The 23,965-nt window shown below is 41.9% G+C and overlaps 1 protein-coding gene across 4 annotated transcripts in view; it reads right to left on the bottom strand.

Annotated features, from left to right (window-relative positions):
- Positions 1-12,963: 12,963 nt before the first annotated feature.
- The window catches only part of TSGA10 (testis specific 10), a 273,384-nt gene continuing 262,382 nt past the window's right edge, over positions 12,964-23,965 (bottom strand). For all 4 annotated transcript variants that reach the window (XM_036302250.1, XM_036302251.1, XM_036302252.1 and 1 more), the window contains 4 exons: positions 22,012-22,214; positions 20,082-20,186; positions 19,754-19,903; positions 12,964-13,681 (listed from right to left, as the gene is read on the bottom strand). In XM_036302250.1, the coding sequence (XP_036158143.1) occupies positions 13,657-13,681; positions 19,754-19,903; positions 20,082-20,186; positions 22,012-22,214 (483 nt within the window). In that variant the 3' untranslated portion in view covers positions 12,964-13,656. The remainder of the gene's footprint in view (positions 13,682-19,753; positions 19,904-20,081; positions 20,187-22,011; positions 22,215-23,965) is intronic.

The following is a 23,965-nucleotide window of genomic DNA, read 5'->3' as shown; positions in this document are numbered from 1 at the left end:
AAGGATGCCAAGGCAACTTGATGGGGGGGGGGCGGCGGTGGGCGAGGGGAATCATCTTTACAACAAATGGTGCTCAGACAACTGGATATTCACATACAAAAGCATGAATCTGAACTCCTTCCTCGCTTTGCACATAAAAATAAGTCAAACTGGATCATAGACATAAAATTAAGAACTAAAGCTAGGCCCAGCTGGTGTGGCTCAGTGGTCAAGTGTCAACCCATGAACCAGGAGGTTATGGTTCGATTCCCAATCAGGGGTCATGTCTGGGTAGTGGGCTCGATCCCCAGTATGGGGCATGCAGGAGGCAGCCAATCCTTGATTCTCTCTCATCATTGTTTCTAGCTCTCTCTGCCTCTCCTTTCCTCTCTCTGAAATCAGTAAAAAATGTTTAAAAAATTTTTTAAAGAGCTAAAGCTAGAAAATTCTTAGAAGAAAACATTGGAATCAATATTTATGTCCCTGAATTTATGGACATAAATGATTTCTTGATTCAACACCAAAAGTACAAGTAACAAAAGGAAACAGTACACAATTAAAAACTGTACTGTAAGTGATACCGTATACAAAATGAAGAGGCACATACAGAAAAAGTGTGCAAATCATGTATTAGATAAGGGTCTAGTATCCACAATATATAAATACAACTTACAACTCAATGAAAAATTAGCCCAACTAATCAATAATGGGCAGCGATCTGAAGAGACGTTCTCCAAGGAAGATCTACAAATGGCAAATAAGCGCATGAAAAGATACTCACGATCAATAGCCACTGGGAGCATGCTCATCCAACAGTGTCACTTCATACTCTACTACCTTGGGATTAAACAAAAGGTAAGCATTGTTAAGGATGTGGAGAAGTTGGAACCCTCATATGTTGCTGATGTAAACTAGTGCAGCTGCTTGGAAAACTGATTGGAGGTTCCTAAAAATATTACTGCATAACCCAGGAAGTTCACTCCTAGGTGCATACCATGAGGATAGAAACTTATCCACACAAAGACTTGCACATGAACATTCAAGCACATTATTCATAACTAGAGGACTAGTGCATGAATTCGTGCATGGGTGGGGTCCCTCGGCATAACTTGCAAGGATTTGGCCAAATCTGGCAGTCCAACGCTGCCTGCCACTCCCACTCATCCTGGCCCCGCTGCACCTGCCACAGGCTCACACCCAGTCAGTACTGATCGGGAGAGGCTAGCGACGCTGCAGCGGCACTTGCCAATCATGAGCCCTGCATCTGGTGCCTGTCCAGAAGGAGTTGGGGGGTGGGGGAGCAGGACAGGATCCGCCCTCTGTGCACGCAGTGGGATGCCCTCGCAGGCCCAGGATCTGGATCTGTCCCTCTGATGTTCATTGCAGTTGTCAGGAGCCACCTGGCGGTCACTTTTATATTGTTTCTACCTTGTGGATCATCTAGGGAGGGGAAGTGGTGCCTGAGGCTGACTTCCAGGGCTGTTGGGATCATGCAGCTAGCACTGGTCCATCAGTGCATGACCTGTTCTCCGGAGATTGGACCTGCAGGACCACTGAGGAAGGGAGTGGCTGCCACGGGGCTGGTGGGCCGCCAGGACCGGTTGGGCAGCTTAGTGGCACTCCCACTGTGGGAGCACAATGACCACCAGGGAGCAGCTACTGCATTGAGCATCTGCCCCCTGGTGGTCAGTGCGCAGCATAGCAACCAGTCGACTGGTCGTTCGGTCGCTTAGGCTTTTATATATGTATAGATAACCACAAGGTGGAAACAAACCAAATGTTTATCAACTCATGAATAGGTAAACAAGACACATTATGTCTACACAATGGCATTCAATTTGGCAATAAAAATGCATGAAGTACCAATACTTCTTATAGTATAGAAAACCCTCAAAACATTATGCTATATGGAAACAGCCAGTCACAAAAGACCACATATTGTACAGTTGCTTTTATGTGAAATGTCCAGAGTAGGCAAATCATAGAAACAGAAAGTTGGTTAGTAGTTGCCGAGGGCAGGGCATTAGGCATGTGGAGGAAAATGGGAGTGAATGATTGCTAATGGGCATGCTGGTTTTTTTTTTTGGGGGGGGGGCCGGGTGACAAAAAGTTCTAAAATTAGGCTGTGGTGAAAGTTACACAACTCTGGAAAATTAGTCTGGTTTACTGATGAATCTGGTTATCTTGTGCAAAATTGAGAGAGCTGATATTCACTTCTGAATCATTCTAGCATTTACTAAGCACCTGCTTATATTTTCAGCATGGCAAGTGATGGGAAAACTCGCCCACTGGCATGGCTCAGTAGTTTAATGTTGACCTATGAACCAGGAGGTTGCAGTTTGATTCCTGGTCAGGGCTCTATCTCCAGTGAAGAGCAGGCAGGAGGCAACCGATCAATGATTCTCTCTCATCATTGATGTTTCTATCTCTCCCTCCCTCTTCCTCCTTCTCTGACATCAATAAAAATGCATAGTTAAAAGAGAGAGATGGAAAAATTTAAAAACGGAGTCCCTGTATTATATCAGATGAAACAGCAAAAACACATGAAATGGGGACCTAGTAACATACGCTGTCACCCATGCCACATGTATTTAAAGACTACCTGTCATGTACAAAGCACTGCTTTGAATAGAAGGCTGGGGATAAAGACAAAAATGGGTCAAACTATGTTCTTTCACCTAAAAACATTCCAAGTCTATCAGAAAATGAAAGCATGTACACACACAGGTGTAACAGAAGGAATTATGTGATAATGCCTAAAGAGGTAAATATTTATAAAATTTCTCTTTATTGTTGAAAGTATTACAGATTACCCCTTTGCTTGTTTTTTTCCCATTGACCCACTCCATCCAGTACCCGCCCCTCCCAGGCCGTTACCACTCTATTGTCTGTGTCCATGGGCTATGCATATATGAATATATGTTTCCAGTTAGTCATTCCCCACCCACCCCTCCACACCCACCTTCCCTCTGAAATTCGCCTGTCTATTCCATTCTTCTATGTCTCTGGATAAAAAATTAAATATTTTAATGGAAAGTCAGAGAAGAATAAATTATTCTAGGGCTGGTGGGATTAGAGAAGGCACAAAAGCTTTCTAGCTATTGACCCATCTCTCACCTTCTCTCTTAAAACAAAAACTTAATAAGTGTGCATTTAAAAAATTTTTTAAATCAAAATTACAAAAGATTCAAATAGATTTACAAGGTTATTAAAACAAGTGTTTCCAGCCAACCTTATTCCCACCCATGCATTTCCCCCTCCCAAGGCAACCAGTTTTACCCCTTTTACCTGATTGTTTTGGTATCCTTTTCTCTAAGTAAGACACTTATATCACTATGTCTTGCTTTTTCAGTTCTAGGCATTATCAATTGGCTCCCCACTATGAAAGAAGAGAATTTACCTTTAATTTCTTCCCAGGCCTTTATGACACATTGCTTCTTTCCCATTCTTTCATCCTGTCCTTCATTAATTTTGTAGATGTATAGTCAGTGCTTACATTATTAAGACCCTGAAGCACTATTTATAATTGAGCCATCCGGTAAACCTTGGTTAATTTTTCCCTCCCTGAACTAGTTTTTGTTTTCCCTATCTTGTTTTTCATTTGTTTGATCTCCTAACGCCATGGTCGCCAAACTGCAGCTTGTGAGCCACATGCGGCTCTTTGGCCCCTTGAGTGTGGCTCTTCCTAAGCCTTAGGAGTACCCTAATTAAGTTAATAACAATGTATCTACCTATATAGTTTAAGTTTAAAAATTTGGCTCTCAAAAGAAATTTCAATCATTGTACTGTTGATATTTGGCTCTGTTGACTAAGGAGTTTGCCAACCACTGTCCTAACCCATACCTGCTGAGGACTACCAAAACTTTTCTCCAGCTATGTTTCCCCTCTTGACTCTCAAACCTATAGATTTCTGTATTAGTTCCACAAATAATAAATATATTTACTATCTACTCTATACCTGACATTGTACAGAGACTAAGCATATATTATCTCAGTTAAACCACATGATACCATTTTAAGTTAGGTTCTTTTATACATATACCTTTAATAGATTAGGAAAATAATGTTCAGAAAGCTTAATTTGCCCAAGTACACAGCTAATAAATATAAAGACATGAGGTAAAGTCAAGCAATGGGACTGTAGGGTCTGTGATCTTAACCACCTGTACTCTGTACCAGGGGTGGGCTATATAAGTCCAGCCAAATCATTTGTTCTGGCCCTGCCAAGGCATTAGAGGCGAGTTAATTGTTTGTCCAAATATAGCATGCTAATTTTTAAGTTGATAATTCTGTATGGACCACATTTGATATAAATATCCAAGTGGCCCTTGCCAGAAAAAAAGGTTCCCACCTCTGTCCCATACTCTTTCAATGAATATATGTAATCTGGAAGCCACCATGAGCCTGGCATGGTCTGTACCATGATAAATAATCAGTCTTTCATGGAGCTCAGTGCCTAGAAGGTATGTTTCACAAACAAGACCATACAATAAGAATTCAATGAAGCACACTGGATAAGTGGAGTTAAAACAAATAGAAGAATACAAGAAATAAGACTTTAATTTAAAAAAACACAACAAAAATTTATTAAGCACATACTAAGTGACAGGCACTGTGCTAGGTGCTGATGATGCAATGTTTAGGCAAACAAGAATTTTCCAGGCTGGGAGACTTGGGGAGAAAAAATGAGTGATCCAGGCAGAGGAAAGAGCATGTGTAAAGGTCAAGAGATGCAAGAGAATAAACTGTTCCAGGAGTTGAAAGCAATCTAATGTGCTAAGTGTCCCTCCCTCCATCAGACTGGTTGCTATGATGCGCACTGACCATCAGAGGGCAGAGGCTCAAGGCAGGAGCTGCCGAGCTGCAGTGACTTGGCAGTGGTGGTTCTCAGGTGACACACCCCGAAACCAGAGAGGAGGGAGCCTGATTCCTCATGGGGCCACGTGATTCCACCTTCAGCCACATGTTATGTTGTTGCTGGGGCACGGTTGGCCCCAAATCTGGTTTACAGCACACTTGCATTTGTGTTCCATACCCTGTACGACAGCAACTTTGCAGAGTGCCCTCTCACATTCTGGGATGTGAGATCCCCTTGGGGGATGTCAGAGAGCCAGTTTTGGCCCCCCACCCACAAGCCAGGCTGAGGAACCCCACCTGCCAGAGGGACCCTGCTCACTCCGCAGATGCCTTTCAAGCCACGCTGGCCCAAAAGGGAGGGATCATGGGAGGTTGGCTCCAGGGTGTGTCCAGCCTGTCTTGAAGAGTCCCGCCCCGCTGGCCACCTTCTAATTAATTTCCTTTCAATGTGCACAAATTCATGCGCCAGGTCACTAGTTTAGAATAAATTGGGTGGGGAGCAGTATGAAGCTGAAAAGATTAAAAAATAAAAAGCCAAATCAGAGAGGTGAAGGCAATGTTAAAGAGTTTGGACTTTAGTCTAATGGTAAATTGGTCCGTTAGGAAGAAGTGTGGTCATATTAGTGTTTTAAAACTAGTTCTTTGATTCAGTGTGGAGAATGAATTAGATAGAAGTATGACTGAAAGAGAGAGCAAATAGGAGACTGTCACATCATTCTAGATTAAGAGGTTACTATGGTCTGGATTAGAGTGAGAATAGAGAAAAGTAGATTACTTCAAAGAAATTAAGAAGATACTCTAATTGTTAGGAATTGGAGGTAATTCCTTCCTTTACTTGTTCCATAGTATTTCAGAATACCTAGTATGTATCAAAGCATTATGCTATACCGTAGGAGATACAATGGTGAAGACAGATATGATCCCTTACCCTGATGAATTTTATAGTAAAGAAGGAAAGACAGATATTAGACAAATAATTACACCTGTGATAAGTCCTTCAAAGGAGAAATACTGGATGCTTTTACAGGAGAACCTGACTCAGTCAGACCAATGCTAGAAATCAGAGAAACCTTGAAAAGGTTTAAGTATATTTACAATGTTGCACAACCATTCCCACTACCTAGTTCCAGAACTTAATCATCACCCAAATAGAAACCCTGTTCCCACTAAGCAGCCACCCCACCCCCCGCCATTGCCCCTGGGAACCACTAATCTGCATTGTCTCTATGGATTTGCCTATTTGAAGATTTCAAATGAATGGAGTCACAAACTATGTGGGTTTTATCTCTGGATTCTTTCACTTAGCACAATGTGTTCAAGGGCTATCCATGTTGTACCATGTATCAATGCTTCATTCACAGTTATGACTGAATAATATTCCATCATAGGGATATAACACATTGTGTTGATCCATCCATCAGTTGTTGGATATTTGGATGGGTGGTTTCCAATTAGAGCTAATATGGATATTCATGTACAAGTGTTGTTTGAGCACACTTTCAGTTCTTTTGGGTATATACCTAGAAGTTGAATTGTTGGGTCATAACATATGTTAACTCTATGTTTAACTTTTTGAGGAACTGCCAAACTGTGTTCCACGGTGGCCAAACTATTTTATATTTCTATCAGCAATGTATGAATTTCTCCGCATCCTCATTGATACTTATGGTCATATTTCCATTCTTGCCATCTTACTGTGTGGGGGATTATGTTATAGCTTTGATCTCAATTGCCCTAATGACTAATGACATTGAGTATCTTTTCATGTGTTTATCAACCATTAGTATCTCTTCTTTGAAGAATGTCTAAGTCCTTTGCCCATTTTAAATATAGTGGTTTTTTTGTGGTTGGGTTATAAAAATTATATATTCTGGATATATGATTTGCAAATATGTACTTCCATTATTTGGGTTATCATTCACTTTTTTTTTTTAAATTAAATCTTTATTGTTCAGATTATTACATTTGTTCCTCTTTTTTTTTTCCCCCCCCATAACTCCCCTACTCCCAGGTCCCGCCCCACCCTCCGCCCTCACTCCCCACCCACTGTCCTCATCCATGGGTGCACGATTTTTGTCCAGTCTCTTCCCGAATCTCCCACACCCCTTTCCCCCCCAGGAATAGTCAGTCCATTCCCTTTCTATGTCCCTGATTCTATTATAATCAACAGTTCATTCTGCTCATCAGATTATTTATTCACTTGATTCTTAGATTCACTTGTTGATAGATGCATATTTGTTGTTCATAATTTGTATCTTTACCTTTTTCTTCCTCTTCCTCTTCTTAAAGGATACCTTTCAGCATTTCATTAAATCCTGGTTTGGTGGTGATGAACTCCTTTAGCTTTTCCTTATCTGTGAAGCTCTTTATCTGACCTTCAATTCTGAATCATAGCTTTGCTGGATAAAGTAATCTTGGTTGTAGGTTCTTGGTATTCATCACTTTGAATATTTCTTGCCACTCCCTTCTGGCCTGCAAAGTTTCTGTTGAGAAATCAGCTGACAGTCGTATGGGTATTCCCTTGTAGGTAACTGAGTTTCTTTCTCTTGCTGTTTTTAAGATTCTCTCTTTATCTTTTGCTCTTGGCATTTTAATTATGATGTGTCTTGTGGTGTGGTCCTCTTTGGATTCCTTTTGTTTGGGGTTCTCCACGCTTCTTGGACCTGTAAGTCCATTTCTTTCACCAGGTGGGGGAAGTTTTCTGTCATTATTTCTTCAAATAGGTTTTCAATATCTTGCTCTCTCTCATCTTCTGGCACCCCTATAATTCTGATGTTGGTACGCTTGAAGCTGTCCCAGAGGCTCCTTACACTATCCTCGCATTTTTGGATTCTTTTTTCATTTTGCTTTTCCGGTTGGGTGTTTTTTGCTTCCTCGCATTTCAAATCATTGACTTGATTCTTGCGCTCCTCTGGTCTGCTGTCGGGAGTCTGTATAATATTCTTTATTTCAGTCCGTGTATGCTTAATTTCTAGTTGGTTCCCCAATATAAGATCGAGGGTCTCATTAGTTTTCTTGTAGATCTCATTAAGTTTATCGGCGGCTTCTAAACAGTTCTTGAGAGACCTTAAAAGTGTGGTTCTGAACTCTATATCTTCCATTGACAATTTTGTCCTGTTTCTTTGTCTCTGCATTTTGTTATGCTTCCTTGGTGCACCCCCTAGTGGTCTTTGTTCGCAGTCTTATAGTTAAATCTTGATTGTTGTAGCTAATTCCAGGGAGGGTTTGACCTCCAGGCCAAGTGGCTATGAGAATCAGCTGTGTCAGCAGTGAGAGAACTTCTGTCCTCTAGGGAGGTGCTAATCTAGCCTTTGCCTGAGGCTATCCGGCAAATGCCTCTGTGCAGGGCTTGGGCGGGGCGGGTCGAACAGGATCAACAGGGTGGGCCGGAGAAAGCAGTTATGGCGGCTCTCAGTACTGTCCCCAGGGGCTCTGCCTCTCTGAGTCCCAGCACCCGCTGCAAAGCTCAGAGAGAAAGCTGCACTCGCTCTGACCGAAGCCAGACAGTCCCGCTTCTCCCGTTTGAGTCTGGGTCCCTAAAGACTCGCCCGGATCTGGAGCTCAGATTCTGCGACTCCCTCCCGATTGAAAACGCCAACCGCGCCCTCCGCCGCCAGCCCGCTCCGCGCACTCCGCACCTCAGAATTTGACTTCAGCACTGCGCCTCCTCTGAGTGTCCGTATGCGTTTCTCTTTCCTCCTAGTTGTAGGACTTCCACTCAGCCAGTGTTCCTGTGGTTCTGGGTGATGTCCCTTCCGTTTTTTGGTTTCACTTTTGAAGTAGTTGTTCAAAGCAGCAAACTCCGGCCTTAACCTATGCCGCCATCTTGGTTCTCTCTGTCTTATCATTCACTTTTTTAGTAGCATCCTTTGATGCACAGGTTTTTAATTTTGATGAAGGCCAATTTATCTATTTTTGCTGTTGTCATTTAAGTTATATTTAAGAAACAGGTGAAATCCAAGGTCATGAAGATTTGCCTGTATGTTTTCTTTGGAGAGTTTTATAGTTTTGCACTTACATGTAGGTAAACGCTCCATTTTAAGTTGGTTTTTGTATGTGGTGTGTGGTAACGATCCAGCTTCATTCCTTTGCATGTGACTTTCCAGTTGTCCCAGCACCACTTGTTAAGAGACTGTTCTTGCCCTGGGCAGTGTGGCTCAGTTGATGGGCATCATTCCATGCACGGAGAGGTCGCTAGTTGGATTCCTCCTCAGGGCCCATGCCCTGGTTGCTGTCTCCATCCACAGTAGGGGGTGTGTGGGAGGCAGCCAAATGATATTTCTTTCTCATTGATGTTTCTTTCTCTCTTCCTCTCCCTTTCTCTCTCTCTTAAAAAAAAAAAAAATCAATAAAATTGTTCTTTCCTCCTAATGAATGGTCTAGCCAGCCGTGGGCAAACTACGGCCCGCGGGCCGGATCCGGCCCATTTGAAATGAATAAAACTAAAAAAAAAAAAAGACCATACCCTTTTATGTAATGATGTTTACTTTGAATTTATATTAGTTCACACAAACACTCCATCCATGCTTTTGTTCCAGCCCTCCGGTCCAGTTTAAGAACCCATTGTGGCCCTCGAGTCAAAAAGTTTGCCCACCCCTAGTTTAGATGTACTGAGACTTAGTGCCTGTGAGATACTTAACCCAGAACGTCGTGAGATATTTAACTCAGAACGTTAACAATTCTCTTCAAAACACCTTTATTTCGGTGAGAATGGATGTTTTGGATTAAACATGACATTTCAAAGTTGAGAACTCTTTTTCAGATTTATTGTCATCAAAGAAAAAATATGTTTGGGAGAAACCAAGATGGCGGCAGAGGTAAACACCGGAGATTGCTGCCTCGCGCAACCACTTCAAAAATACAACTAAAAGACGAAATGGACATCATCCAGAACCACAGGAAGGCTGGCTGAGTGGAAATTCTACAACTAGAAGGAAAGAGAAAAGCATACTGAGACTCAGAGGAGGTGTGGTGTGGAAGTAAAATACAAAGGTGCGGAGGTGCATGCAGAGCGGGCTGGCGACTGAGGTCACGATTGTCTTTTTCAATCGGGAGGGAGTCTCAGGCTCAGAGCTCCAGTTCCAGGCGAGTCTCTGAGGACCCAGACTCATACGGGAGAAACGGGACTGTCTGGCATCGGTCGGAACTCAAGGGCAGCTTTCTCTCACAGGCACACGCAGCGATTGCCTGGGCCTCTGAGGACAGGACTGAGAGCAGCCATACTGCTCGCTCCGCCAGCCCAGTTGATCCCCTGGTGCTCCGCCCCGCCCAAGCCGTGCATGGAGGCTTTTGCATATAAAAGGCCCAGCCCTTTGTAATCTGAAAATTACTTAACAAACTGCAGCTGCCCAAGGCCCCAGGGCAACTTGCATTGCTTTACACCTGGCTTCTGCAGGGTAGCCTCAGGCAGAGGCTAGATTAGCACTTCCTTAGATCCAAAAGCCAGTGTACCAAGTGGTCAGAGTGGGACCATCCAATTATAACTCCACAGATCCATAAGGGACACACTCAGGGGGCAGACTCAGTGAGCACCAAAGCCCCACTGAAGCAAGTCTTGCCCCAGAAGGGTGTCTCCAGCTCAAAAGTTCTCCCACTGCAGACACAGCTGATTCTCACAGCCAAGTGTCCTGGAGGTCAAATCCTCCCAGTGTTACCTACAACAATCAAGGCTTAACTACAACAAGACTGTGCACAAAGCCCACAAGGGGGTGCACCAAGAGTGCCTACCTCAGGTAATTGGGGAGGCTGAGCCACCGGGCCCTATAGGACACCTAACACAGAAAGCCACTCTATCGACACAGCGAAGCATAAAAAATGCCAAGACAAAGAAACAGGACACATATGACAGAAATGGAGGAGAGCAAACTACTGGATATAGAATTCAAAACCACACTTTTAAGGTTTTTCAAGAACTTTCTAGAAACCGCCGATAAATGTAGTGAGATCCTCAAGAAATCTAGTGAGACCCTCGATGTTGTGATAAAGGACCAACTAGAAATTAAGCATACACTGACTGAAATAAAGAATATTATACAGACTCCCAACAGCAGACCAGAGGATCGCAAGAATCAAGTCAAAGATTTGAAATGCGAGGAAGCAAAAAACACCCAACCGGAAAGGCAAAAGGAAAAAAGAATCCGAAAATATGAAGATAGTGTAAGGAGCCTCTGGGACAGCTTCAAGCGTACCAACATCCGAATTATAGGGGTGCCAGAAGAGAGAGAACAAGATATTGAAAACCTATTTGAAGAAAGAATGACAGAAAACTTCCCCTACCTGGTGAAAGAAATAGACTTACAAGTCCAGGAAGCGCAGAGAACCCCAAACAAAAGGAATCCAAAGAGGACCACACCAAGACACATCATCATTAAAATGCCAAGAGCAAAAGACAAAGAGAGAATCTTAAAAGCAGCAAGAGAAAGAAACTCAGTTACCTACAAGGGAATACCCATATGACTGTCAGCTGATTTCTCAACAGAAACTTTGCAGGCCAGAAGGGAGTGGCAAGAAATATTCAAAGTGATGAATACCAAGAACCTACAACCAAGATTACTTTATCCAGCAAAGCTATCATTCAGAATTGAAGGTCAGATAAAGAGCTTCACAGATAAGAAAAAGCTAAAGGAGTTCATCACCACCAAACCAGTATTATATGAAATGCTGAAAGGTGTCCTTTAAGAAGAGGAAGAAGAAAAAAAAAGGTAAAGATACAAATTATGAACAACAAATACACATCTATCAACAAGTGAATCTAAAAATCAAGTGAATAAATAATCTGATGAACAGAATGAACTGGTGATTATAATAGAATCAGGAACATAGAAAGGGAATGGACTGACTATTCTTGGGGGGGAAAGGAGTGTGGTGGATGCGGGAAGAGACTGGACAAAAATCGTGCACCTATGGATGAGGACAGTGGGTGGGGAGTGAAGGCGGAGGGTGGGGTGGGAACTGGGAGGAGGGAAGCTATGGGGGGGAAAAAGAGTAACAAATGTAATAATCTGAACAATAAAGATTTAATTAAAAAAAATAAAAATAAAAAATAAATCAGAGCGAATTGAAGACTGAAAAAAAAAAAAGAGAGAATATGTTTGGTATAGTTTTTGTATTGTGCATTTTATTGCATTCAGTGATCCCAATTACATCAATAGGCTAATATATATTTACATTAAGTAACTAGAATCTTATTAAAAATAATGAATGTCCTTAAATATTACTATAAGAAAAATTTTTTTCTTTGAGTTTTAACATAGAATACAGTTGAGGTTTCCCTACCTTTGGATAATATTGGCCTCTCTGTATACTTACCAAATGATTTTCCTTTTAAATATTCTGTAATTAATGGCACAAGTCAAGTACAGTATACTTTTAATCAAGTATGGAAATATTTGCTTACATACTTCATTCTTATTTATCTCATGCCCTTTTCCCGACATACTGCCCTCCACATACAACATGTAAAGTATGTGTGACAGGTGATACTCAGCTCCTTGTCAAGTCATCTAGGAGGTGGACAGACTAAAATTAATGTTGTAATGATGTAGTACTTAGGTCATTGAATCATCTAGAAAAGGTTAATTTTGCATATTTATTAAGATATTATTTAATATTAGCACCAAACAACTGTTTTTACCAAAAAATTTTTTCATATTATTGTCCAAAATGTTTATAAAAGGACACCATATTTTAAATTATTCAATTTTTAAACCAATATGTAATGAGTGTCTTGAACTAGATGAATAAGTCTCAAGGTTTTTAAAAATCAAATTAAAGTAAATATGAAGCATGGCCTTATGGCAGAATATCAGAGTGATAATGATTAAACAAGACCTAAACCAGGTCCCCATCCTACATTATTGTAGTCATACTGAATAGTGACTGTATACAATGAGAAACTGTCTACATCCTATGAATACTATTAATGACAGATTTTTAAAAATAAATGGCAAGAATACAAACAGCTAATATCAGTAAAATGCAGTAGTGTTCAGGCTCTTAATTCAAAGTCAATGGACAGAAAAGATAGGAGATTTAGGGGTTTTAGGGGAAATAAGGAAGCACCAATGGAGTGGTTACTCTGAAACAAACACCTGCCACAGGCAAAAAAATAAAAAAATAAAATGGCAATTAAGTTGATCGCAGTACTTTAATGTTTTAAAGAAAACTTATTAAAAATACAGATTTTAAAAAATCTTACATTCTTGACAGATATAGCATCACCTGCCTTTCTAAAAATGGTATGGTAAACACAGTTGCAGAAATGTATGTTAATCAGTGGTACAATATTATGGATTTAAAAATCCTGACACACTCCTACTATCTGCGGCTTTGAAGTCAGATTATGGCCTGAATTTACATCAGGCTGGGTCCAAAGTGGCATATTGGGACCCAGGCCAGGATCAGTACACTATGCCTATTTTGGCAGGACTTCTCCAGCCAAGAAAGGATAAGTAACAAAGAAAAATAACCTACCAATTATTTGAGAGACCAAGAAAAGTAAGGAAATCAGTTTTGTAAAAAACACGTTTCCCTCTTTTTTACAAGCTTCTTTATTTACTCCGGATAGTTAACAGTGTTCAATAGTGAAGTAAGTGGATTTTACACTCACTATTATGGGTAGAAAGAGCCACATGCATTTTTGTTTTATAAGTCATCTCTGATCTCTGCAATATGGCACATGAGAACAGAGATTCAGAGGAACAAAGTTAATATATATCTTTAACATTGTCAAGGATTCAAAAATAAATGCAATCAAATAGAAAAAAAAAATCAGTTTAACATTTTGACCTTTCCCAAGGATGTGAAGAATCTTTCTGCATGTCAGAAATCTCTATAGCAAAGATTCCTATGAGAGAGAAGAAAATTGTGCACATTAATATTTTTAATTCAAAGATTTCACCATGTATAAAAATATATTCTAGTATTACTTCAGGAATACTTAAGATTTTCCCCAACTTCTGTGAAGAAACACAGATACAGTGTATATTTCTTTTGCTCAGTTTTTACAAATGGTGATACATCCATATCTTGGAATCATAGTCAACAATAAAAGGGAATGGATTATTATTACATACAACTTGAATGGATCTCAAGAACATTGTGCTAAATAAAAAAAAAATCTATCTCAAAAAGTTACATAGTGTTTGTGATTCCATTTCTATAATATTCTCGAAATGACAGAATTATAGAGGTGGAGAAGAAATTAGTGTTTGCCAGGTGGTGGGTGTGTGCTTTAACTATGAAGGGATATCACGAGCTATTGAGTTCCTTGTTGCTTATGGAACAATTCAGTGTCTTGATTGTGGTGATGAAATATGGGTGGTGTGTAAAAAAAGCTGCACACACGAGTGCATGCAAAAACTGGTGAAAACTGAAAAAGGCCTATATTAACATTGTACCAATGTTAATCTCTTGGTTTGTAAGATATTGTCATTGGTAAACTGGGGGAAGGCCATGGGTAACTCTCTATAACTATTTTTGCATCTACCAGTTATACTGTAATTCTTTCCAAACTAGAGGCCTGATGCACGAAATTCGTGCACGGGGGGAGGTGAGGGGAGGGGGAGGGCGCGCAGGGGTCCCCTCAGCCCAGCCTGCACCCTCTCACAATCTAGGACTGCTGGCTCCTAACTGCTCACCTGCCTGCCTGCCTGATTGCCCCTAACTGGCTCCCCCAACAGCCTGGTCATCCCCAACAGTCCCCCTCTGCTGGCCTGGTCGCCCCTAACTGACCCCTCCCCCCCCCACTAGCCTGGTCACCCCTTAGTGCCCCCCCCTCTGCTGGCCTTGGTTGCCCCCAACTGCCACCCCCTATTAGCCAGGTCACCCCCAACTGCCCCCTCTGCCAGCCTGGTCGCCCCTCACTGGCTCCCCTGCCAGCCTACTCACCCCCAACTGCCCCCCTGCTGGCCTGGTCGCCCCCAACTGCCCTCTCCTGCTGGCCTGGTCACCCCTAACTGCCCCCCCCCCCCCCGCTGGCCTGGTTGCCCCTCACTGTCCCCCTCTGCCATCCTGATTGCCCCTCACTGCCCCCCCTGCCGGCCTAGTCACCCCATGCAGCCTGTTTGGTCATCCATTCAGTTGTTTTGGATGTGATGGCCCCTGGCTCTTTATATATATAGATAAAAAGTAAAATAAAACAAAATTGGTACACCCACACAATGGAATATCATTCAGTAGTTAAAAGAAATATGCAAGAACATCTGAAGCACATGAAAACCTGGGGAAATCTCTAATATGTTATGCTAAGTGAAAGCCAGCCATTAGAGGCTACATATGATACGATTTCACTTATATGACAGCCTGGAAAAGGCAAAGGAACAAGAAACAGACCAGTGGTTGGAGAAAAGCAAATTAAGTAAATTTATTGTCTAAATAATAGGTGGCCATCAAAGGATACCATTTAAAACTAACAGCAAAAGTTAAGTAAGAAGATTCAAGATGACAGCAGAGTAGGTGGAATTTACACTCACCTCCTCCAAGGACAGAACTGGAATTGCAACTAAATATAGAACAACCTGAATAATCAAGTAAAGACTAGCTGAACAGAAGTCTTATAACCAAGGATTAATAGAAGCCACATAAAAATGGTAAGAAGGGCAGAGCCACGAAAAAGGCCAGCCTGCACCCAGAGGTGGCAGTTGAGGTTCTGGAGGGATATCTCAATTGCAGGGGGTTCACCATGAGAAGCACGGGGTCTCAAGCCCTCACCTAGCTCCCCCCTGGCCCAGAGCACCAGAACTGGGAAAAGGAGCCCACATAAAATCTAACTGAAAACCAGCAGGGATTCTGTCCTGCATGGAGAGGTAGGGGTCCTCTAAGAACCAGACATCCTCTTAGAGCACCAATGCACAAAATCTTATTCACAGCCAGTCACCCTATATTCCAGCAGAGAGAGGGAAGAGCAGACTAGAGGCCTGTGAGGAGAGATGGGTTTATAACTTTGGGGAGAGAGCCAAAGGGGCAGCCGCCAGGATCCGTGTGCTGAGTCCCATTCTCAAACTGCAGATGCTATCTTTTTTGGGTGGAGCACTCCCTTCCTTATGGCATCAGCCTGAGGGAATACAAAAGCCCTATCCTCTCAATTCCCTGTTGCCACACCCTGCAGAGCTCATGGAGTCAGCTGACTGGGCCATGGTACAGAGGTCCCAGCAGACTCAGGGGTATCCTTGACTGAGGTATGTGGCTTTGGGGTGGGGTCAATCCCCCCACTTTCCTGTGAACTTGATGGGTGCCTTCCCATCAAGGGAGATACACTAGACCCAACCTCTGGGCTCTGGCGGCCTCATCCTGACTCTTGGTGGTCCCTTCCTGCCAAGGAGGCCTGGACTGAATCTGGGACAGACTGAGTTGTGTGGTTCTAGGATGAGGTCCATTTTTCTTGCACGGAGCCCTACCTTCAACTGGCCAAAGGCTGGCCTGTTTAGGCTTGAAAAACTGCTGGCCTCACCCTCCTCACCACTCACTGAGACTCTGCCCCACTACAAAGGTCTGTAGGAACCCGGCAGGTGGGAGCTAGACTTTGTATATCCCGGGACTTTTGCTGATGCCTCTGACCCAGCACTGGTAAGAGTTTGAACTTGTATCAATCTGGTGAACACCACTTTCCCTACCTGGTGACTCACTGACAACCTACTGCATGCAATTCAAGTACTATAAGAGGTTTTTCCAGTGACTGAAGGCAGTCAGCAGGTGGAGGCCAGCAAAGGAAGAACTGAAGATGCCTTGCAACTTTTGCTGACCTGTCCCCAGGCTTGGTGCTAGTGGAAGCTGGCTTTGGTATGCAGCTTGGTCTTCCACACACACCAAGGCCCAGCAGAGGCAGCTACAAACTATGAATCACTTTGTAGCTCCAAACAAGTAGCTCTGAGCCATCACAGTGACATTGACCTGCACCAGAGTCTCTCCCAAAATGCCCCAGAACAAACACACCCAGTGGCCAGCTTCAGACAACATCAGAGCAGGATCCAATTAACTGTACAAGTGGCACATCCAAAGGGAGATCTTGGCAGGCACCAGACCCTGCTGAGGCGAATTCTACTTTATGTGGTCAGCACCTGCATAGCACCTCATACTCTGTGATCAGGAACAATCCTCATAGTCAGCCATCCTGGGTGTCAAACTCACTAATGAACAGTCCAATAGCAAGTTCAAGACTCAACCACAACAGGAGGGCTCACAAAACACACACAAGGGACATTACTAGAGCACCCAGCTCAGATGAGGAAAGAGACTGCACCACTGGGTCCCACAGGACACCTACTACATAAGTTCACCCTACCAAGACTGGGAGATATAGATTTACCTAATACATAGAAACAAACACAGGGAGAAGGACAAAATAGTGAGACAAAGAAACATGCCCCAAGTAAAAAAACAAAAAACAAACAAACCAGGAGATATCTCCAGAAAAAGAGCTAAATAAAATGAGGGTAAGCAATTTGCGTTAAAAAAAAATGTTTATAAAGATGCTAAAGCAACTAGTGAGAACTTCAACAAAGAGACAGCAAGCATAAAAATATATACAGAAACCATAAAGAAGAACCAGTCAAAAAGGAAGTACACAGTATCTGAAATGAAGAATATACTAGAACAGTGATGGCGAACCTATGACACGTGTGTCAGAGGTTACACGAGAACTCATTTTTTTGGTTGATTTTTCTTTGTTAAATGGCATTTAAATATATAAAATAAATATCAAAAATATAAATCTTTGTTTTACTATAGTTGCAAATATCAAAAAATTTTTATATGTGATACGGCACCAGAGTTAAATTAGGGTTTTTCAAAATGCTGACAAGCCGAGCTCAAAAGGTTCGCCATCACTGTACTAGAAGGAACAAACAGTAGGTTGGATGAAGTAGACTTTGATTCAGAAATTTAGAAGACAAGGTAGTAAAAAACTCAATTAGAGCAGCAAAGGAAAAAAATTCTAATATGAGGATAGTTTAAGGGACATTTGGGACAACATGAAGCATAAAAACATCTGCATCATAGAGGTACCAGAAAAAGAGAGAGGGAGAAAGGAAGGTATTGAGAATCTATTTGAAGAAATAATGGCTGAAAATTTCCCTAACGTGGTGAAGGACATAACATAAGTCCAGGAAGCGCAGAGAGTCCCAAACAAGATGTACCTAAAGAGGCCCATATCAAGACACATCATAGTTAAAATGCAAAGGTTAAAGATAAAGAGAAAATCTGAAAAGCAGCAAGAGAAAAGCATTTAGCTACATACAAGGAAGCTCCCATAAGACTGTCAGCTGATTTCTCAACAGACACATTTCAGGCCAGAAGGGACTGGCATCAAATATTCAAAATAATGAAAAGCAAAGACCTATACCCAAGACTACTTTACCCAGCAAGGTTATCATTTAAAATTGAAGGAGAAGGAGTTTCAAAGACAAGAAAAAGCTAGAGGAGTTGATTACCAATAAACCAGTATTATAAGAAATGTTAAAGGGTTTTCTTAAAGGTGAAGAAAAAGAAAGAGAATGAGAAGGAAGCAGAAGAAGGAGGAGGCAGAGGAGGAGGAGGAGGAAGAGGAGGAAGAAGAGGAGATTACAGAGAATGAAATGGCAATAAATTTGTAAGTATCAATAAATCACTTTAAATATAAGTTGCTTAAATACTCCAATCAAAATACATAGGGTAGTTGAAAACTACCTTGATATTTACAGAATGTTTCATCCTAGAACAACAGAATATACATTCTTCTCAAGTACACATGAAATATTCTCAAAGAATACCTCAAGAAACAAGAACAATCTCAAATAAACAATCTAACCATCCACTTAAAGGAATTAGAAAAGAAGCTACAAAAAAAAGCCCAGAGTAAACTGAAGGAAGGAAATAATAAAGATCACAGTGGATATAAATGACATAGAAACTAAAAAAACAATACAAAAGATCAATGAAACCAAGAACTGGTTCTTTGACACAATAAAAAAGATTGACAGACCTTTAACCAGAGTGACCATGAAAAAAAGAGGATGCAATAAATAAGATCAGAAATTAAAGAGGAGAAGTAACAATTACAAAGGAGTATAGGAAAATAATATGAACTATATTCCAACAATTGAACAACAAATTGAAATGGATAAATTCATAGGAAATACAATCTTCCAAAATTGAATCAGGAGAATCAGAAAACCTGAATAGATTATTGCAACTAATAAAATTGAAGCAGCAATGAAAAAACTCCCAACAAACAAAAGCCCTGGTAAAATTCATAGGTGAATTTTACCAAACATTTAAAGAAGAACTAACAAAAACAGATGGCCCAGAAATCAATCCACGTCTCTGTGGTCAATTAATATTTGACAAAGAAAGCAAAAGCATAAGATGGAGTAAAGACAGTCTTTTCAATAAATGGTGTTGAGAAAATTAGACAGATACATGCAAACAAAAAAATTTAAACTAGACCCCAACTTATACCATACACAAGAGTGAACTCAAATGGATAAAAGACTTAAATGTAAGTCATGAAACCATAAAAATCCTAGAAGAAAATATAGGTAGTAAAATTTCAGATATGCAAGGTTGTGGGTTTGATCCACAATGAATATATAAATAAGTAGAACAACAAATTGTTGTCTCTCTCTCTGTGTATGTCACTCTCTCTCTCCCTACCTCTCTCTCTAAAAATTCAATAAAAATTTAATACAAATGGATGTAGAAATAAAAAGAAAATCAGATTTTAAAAATAAAATTTATGTAAACAGATAAAATAGAAATCGTTCACTTTGGAATATTTATATAAAACTATTAGTCAAAATACTTTCTTTTTATGTGAACATAACTAATCATGTTTCAATAGCACTATTCCTGACAGACTGTTACTGAGTTTCCTTACATCCTCAAATAGTCACTGTATATATTGCTATATGGTCCCCAGAGAAAGGACCCTTAAACCACTCACTCTTCTAGAGATCGATCCAGGCCTCGGTCAGGAGATCGGTGGTGAGCACGTTCCGGTGAATGACATTTTGTATTTGGCTTTATTGTAGAATTCAAATAATAAGCATTACTTGAATAGTTCTGGCGGCGAAGTTCTTGCACAGCCCTCTCCCTAATGCAAAAAAGTTAAAAACAGAACTTCTTAAATTTTATATCCAGTGGCATTATTAATCCAGTAAAACTGAAGTTCAATTTACACTTTAAAACCTAGCCATCATGGAATAACCAGAATCTGTTGTTATCTAAGAAAGAATGCTCCCAGCCTAAATACTGGATAGAGACCAACTTGCCTTTCAAAGCGCTCGGTCCCTAGCTGTCTTTTGGTAATGTCTAAATCAGCTTCCAGTTGCGTGACGACATTCCTGAACTGGGCCACATCTCTACTCTGGATGGCCCTGTGTAAACGAATGTAAGAGAGAGAGTTGATTAGACTTTTAAATGTCTAGAACTTCTGAACCATGTTGGCAATGTTCTCAGCTGGATCCAAGCCAACTGTGATCTTTATGGACATATATGCCAATTTTAGGTGTAGTAAATGTACAAGGTAGCCTACTTGAAAAGCTTAAGGTGTGCCAATCACACTCAATTAGTTCAACTTTCTCTGTGTCAGTTTTCTTGTGTTTACATGAAGTAATATTATCTCTTATCTATCTCTATTATCTATTTATAGCACATTATTTTTATAGAAGTACTTTAAAGTATTGTACTCTTGAGTAATGGTATAACCAAATAATCAAAACCGGAATTCACTAGCACCATGATTCATATGGTCTGTTATATATTAGATCAACCAAGTGCTTTATGTACACTCAGAATTAAATCTGATATTCCCACGCACACTGTCCTCCATTTAACAGGATCTCCTTTAGGGCTAAGCCATGCCACAGACCCCCATAACACGGCGCCCTGTCATCAAGAAGATAACGACGGAGACGAATGCTGCTTGTACAGAGCACTCCCCTCTCTGCTTGTTCCCAGGACAGCACTCTAGAGCACACAAGCTGATCGTGTTTACCAGGGTAACGGACAGTACTGATCAGCCGGTCTAAAACAGAAGGTAGTCTTTAAGGTTACATTCTTAAGAGATTTCCACCTCTGGCTTGAGAAAGTGACCTGGCAGAACGGTTAAAGGTAGCACAACAGCCCAGCGGCAGTGACTAAGGACTCAGTGACAGCTGCCATAACCTGGAAACAGTTTCTGAAGGAACTGGCTTTGGCTTTACAGGTTGGGCTCAGTCAGGGGCTCCTGTGAGTGGCTGATTCCTGAGACCATGATTCCTGTCCCTCCCCAGACCCCATGCTCAGACAGGAGGGCAGAGTTGAGGCTGGATGAAAAAGTGTTATAGAGGAGACAGGTAAGAACAGAGGCTGGGGGTCCCCATGCCTCTGTTTTTGGTGAGAGGTGACCAAGTTTACAATAGAACATTCACTCTCCAGCCAGGCATTTCCACCCACCCTTCCAGCAGGGTCATGGAATAAGCTGCTAATGGTGCTGGGATGCTGAAAGAAGCAGCCACAATCATGCTCTAAGTCAGCGGTTCTCAACCTGTGGGTCGCGACCCTTTTGGCAGTCGAACGACCCTTTCACAGGGGTCGCCTAAGACCATCCTGCATATCAGATATTTACATTACGATTCATAACAGTAGCAACATTACAGTTATGAAGTAGCAACGAAAATAATTTTATGGTTGGGTCACAACATGAGGAACTGTATTTAAAGGGCCAGAAGGTTGAGAACCACTGCTCTAAGGGAAGTCTTCAGTATTCTGTGAATGCAGGAGTCCTTGCAGGTATCTAGTGTGTACAATTATAGGTACACAAGCAAATACAGTGTGACAAATGGAAAGATTGGGGAGCAATACCAGGTGGGTTCATATATAGAAAAATTCTTCTGGTTTCAGAAGTGTGTTTTTTTTTTCTAATACTGTCTTTATTTCCTAAAGACAGTATTTTAGACCAGACATCTTATTATACCCAAAGCTCTATTGGAAACAACCAATACAATGGTTAAACTTAAATTTAAATCAATTTAGCTAAACATATAATAGAAACTAGCACTAAATTTTTGGCAAATCACAATATTTCTGGTGCTCAGTTTAATTAATGGCTAATTATGGATGCTTAACTTATATAAATTCCAGCTTTAAAATTCTACTAACCAATAAAGTATCAAAAATTTAAAGAATATGACTTTGTTATTATACTGCTAACAGACTCACATTTTATTTTCTGCCAAACACAGGTGTTCTTTAAGCAGCTGAATTTCAGATTCTTTTTCTTGAAGCGCTATCTGAGACTGATATTCTTTGTCCCGATTGGCCACCAGCAAAGCTTCTAGATTCTGCATGGAGATTCTCTCATTCGTCATCTGACTTCTAAGGAGTTCTATTTCAGAACGAGCGGAATCTAACTCATTCTCCATCTGTATAACAATAGGAAGATATCTATAATTATTCCCATTCACTTACTCAACTGACAGATTATCAAAGAGTCATAAAACTTCTGTATTATGTTATAAACTAACAACACCTTTTAATTTCTTGATTAGAAATACTGTCCTCTTTATTACCAAATACACACACACAGAATCACTTTCCCTAACTCTTTGCTAATATCAGAAAATTCATTAATAACTAATGAATTATTAATTCCAAACTGCAAACAATTTCCATTTCCAGCTTTGATATTTACTTATATATTTCTGCAAGACTGACATGTGACTACTGCTTTTACTGTATGAGGCGAGTAACCACCTTACGAAATGTCATTGTACTCCATTGTTAAGAAAGACAAGGAGTCATTACACATGCCCTCTCTTGCATAAACCCTTGGAAACCTTCATTTTTTTGAAGGTTATCTTGAACCTGAAATACACTGTGTAAGCCAATATTTCTCCAAATGGAAGAAGACCAGACATTACTATTTAGAAAAAAATTATTTCTAAAATTATCTCATAATACACATTATAATAAACTAGGGGCCCAGTGCACGAAATTCATGCACTTGGTGTGTGTGTGTGCGGGGGGGAGAGTGTCCCTCAGCCCAGCCTGCCCCCTCTCACATACTGGGAGCCCTCAGGCGTTGACCCCCATCACCCTCCGATCGCCTGATCGGCCCCTTGCCCAGGCCTGACGCCTCCGCCAGAGGTGTCAGGCTTGGACAGGGGACCCCCATCTCCCCCCGATCACTGGCTCTGGCCCCCGCCCAGGCCTGAGGCCTCTGGCCCAGGAATCATGCCTGGGCAGGGGACCCCCATCTCCCTCTGATCGCTTGCTCCACCCCCCGCCCAAGCCTGACGCCTCTGACCCAGGCTTCAGGCCTGGGCAAGGGGACCATCATATCCCCCCAATCCCCAGCTCCGCCCCCCACCCTGGCCTGATGCCTCTGGCCCAGGCATCAGGCCTGGGCAGGGGACCCCCAGCCCCCCGCCCAGGCCTGATGCCTCGGCCAGAGGAGTTGACCCTCATCACCCTCCGATCACCAATCACCGGATCGGCCCCTTGACCAGGCCTGAGGCCTCCGGCAGAGGTGTCAGGCCTGGGCAGGGGACCCCCAGCTCCCCGCGGTTGCAGGCTCCGCCCCTGCCCAGGCCTAACGCCTCTGGCCTAGGCGTCCGGCCCAGGCAGCGGGGACCTGCAGTGGCTTCGCTTTAGGCCCAGGCAAGGGACCCCTAGCTCCTGGGACTGCCAGCTTCGACCGTGCCCAGCTCCCATCGCTGGCTCCACCCCTACTTCCTGCTATCACTGGCCAGGGCGGAAAAGGCACCTGATTCTCCGATCATAGCTGGGGGGCAGGGCAAAGGCGGGCCGCCTTTGCCCTGCCCCCCAGCTCTTAGCTCCCCCCTGGGTTTCAGATCACTGTCAGTGGCAGGGGGCTTCTTCCTGCTTTCCCTTTCGCCTCCCTGCATTGTGCCTACATATGCAAATTAGCCGCCATCTTGTTGGCAGTTAACTGCCAATCTTAGTTGGCAGTTAATTTGCATATAGCCCTGATTAGCCAATGAAAACGGTATCGCCGTACGCCAATTACCATTTTTCTCTTTTATTAGTGTAGATTATATGTGCACTTTATAAAAGTAAATGTGATAAGATAAAACTCTAAGAAAAAAGAATTCAGTAAAAATGAGATTACTGCCCAGCCAGCATGGCTCAGTGATTGAGCCTCTACCTATGA

The sequence above is a fragment of the Myotis myotis genome, unplaced genomic scaffold (assembly GCF_014108235.1).
Source record: "Myotis myotis isolate mMyoMyo1 unplaced genomic scaffold, mMyoMyo1.p scaffold_m19_p_30, whole genome shotgun sequence".
NCBI lineage: Eukaryota > Metazoa > Chordata > Mammalia > Chiroptera > Vespertilionidae > Myotis > Myotis myotis.
This window is presented reverse-complemented; position numbering and strand designations above follow the sequence as displayed.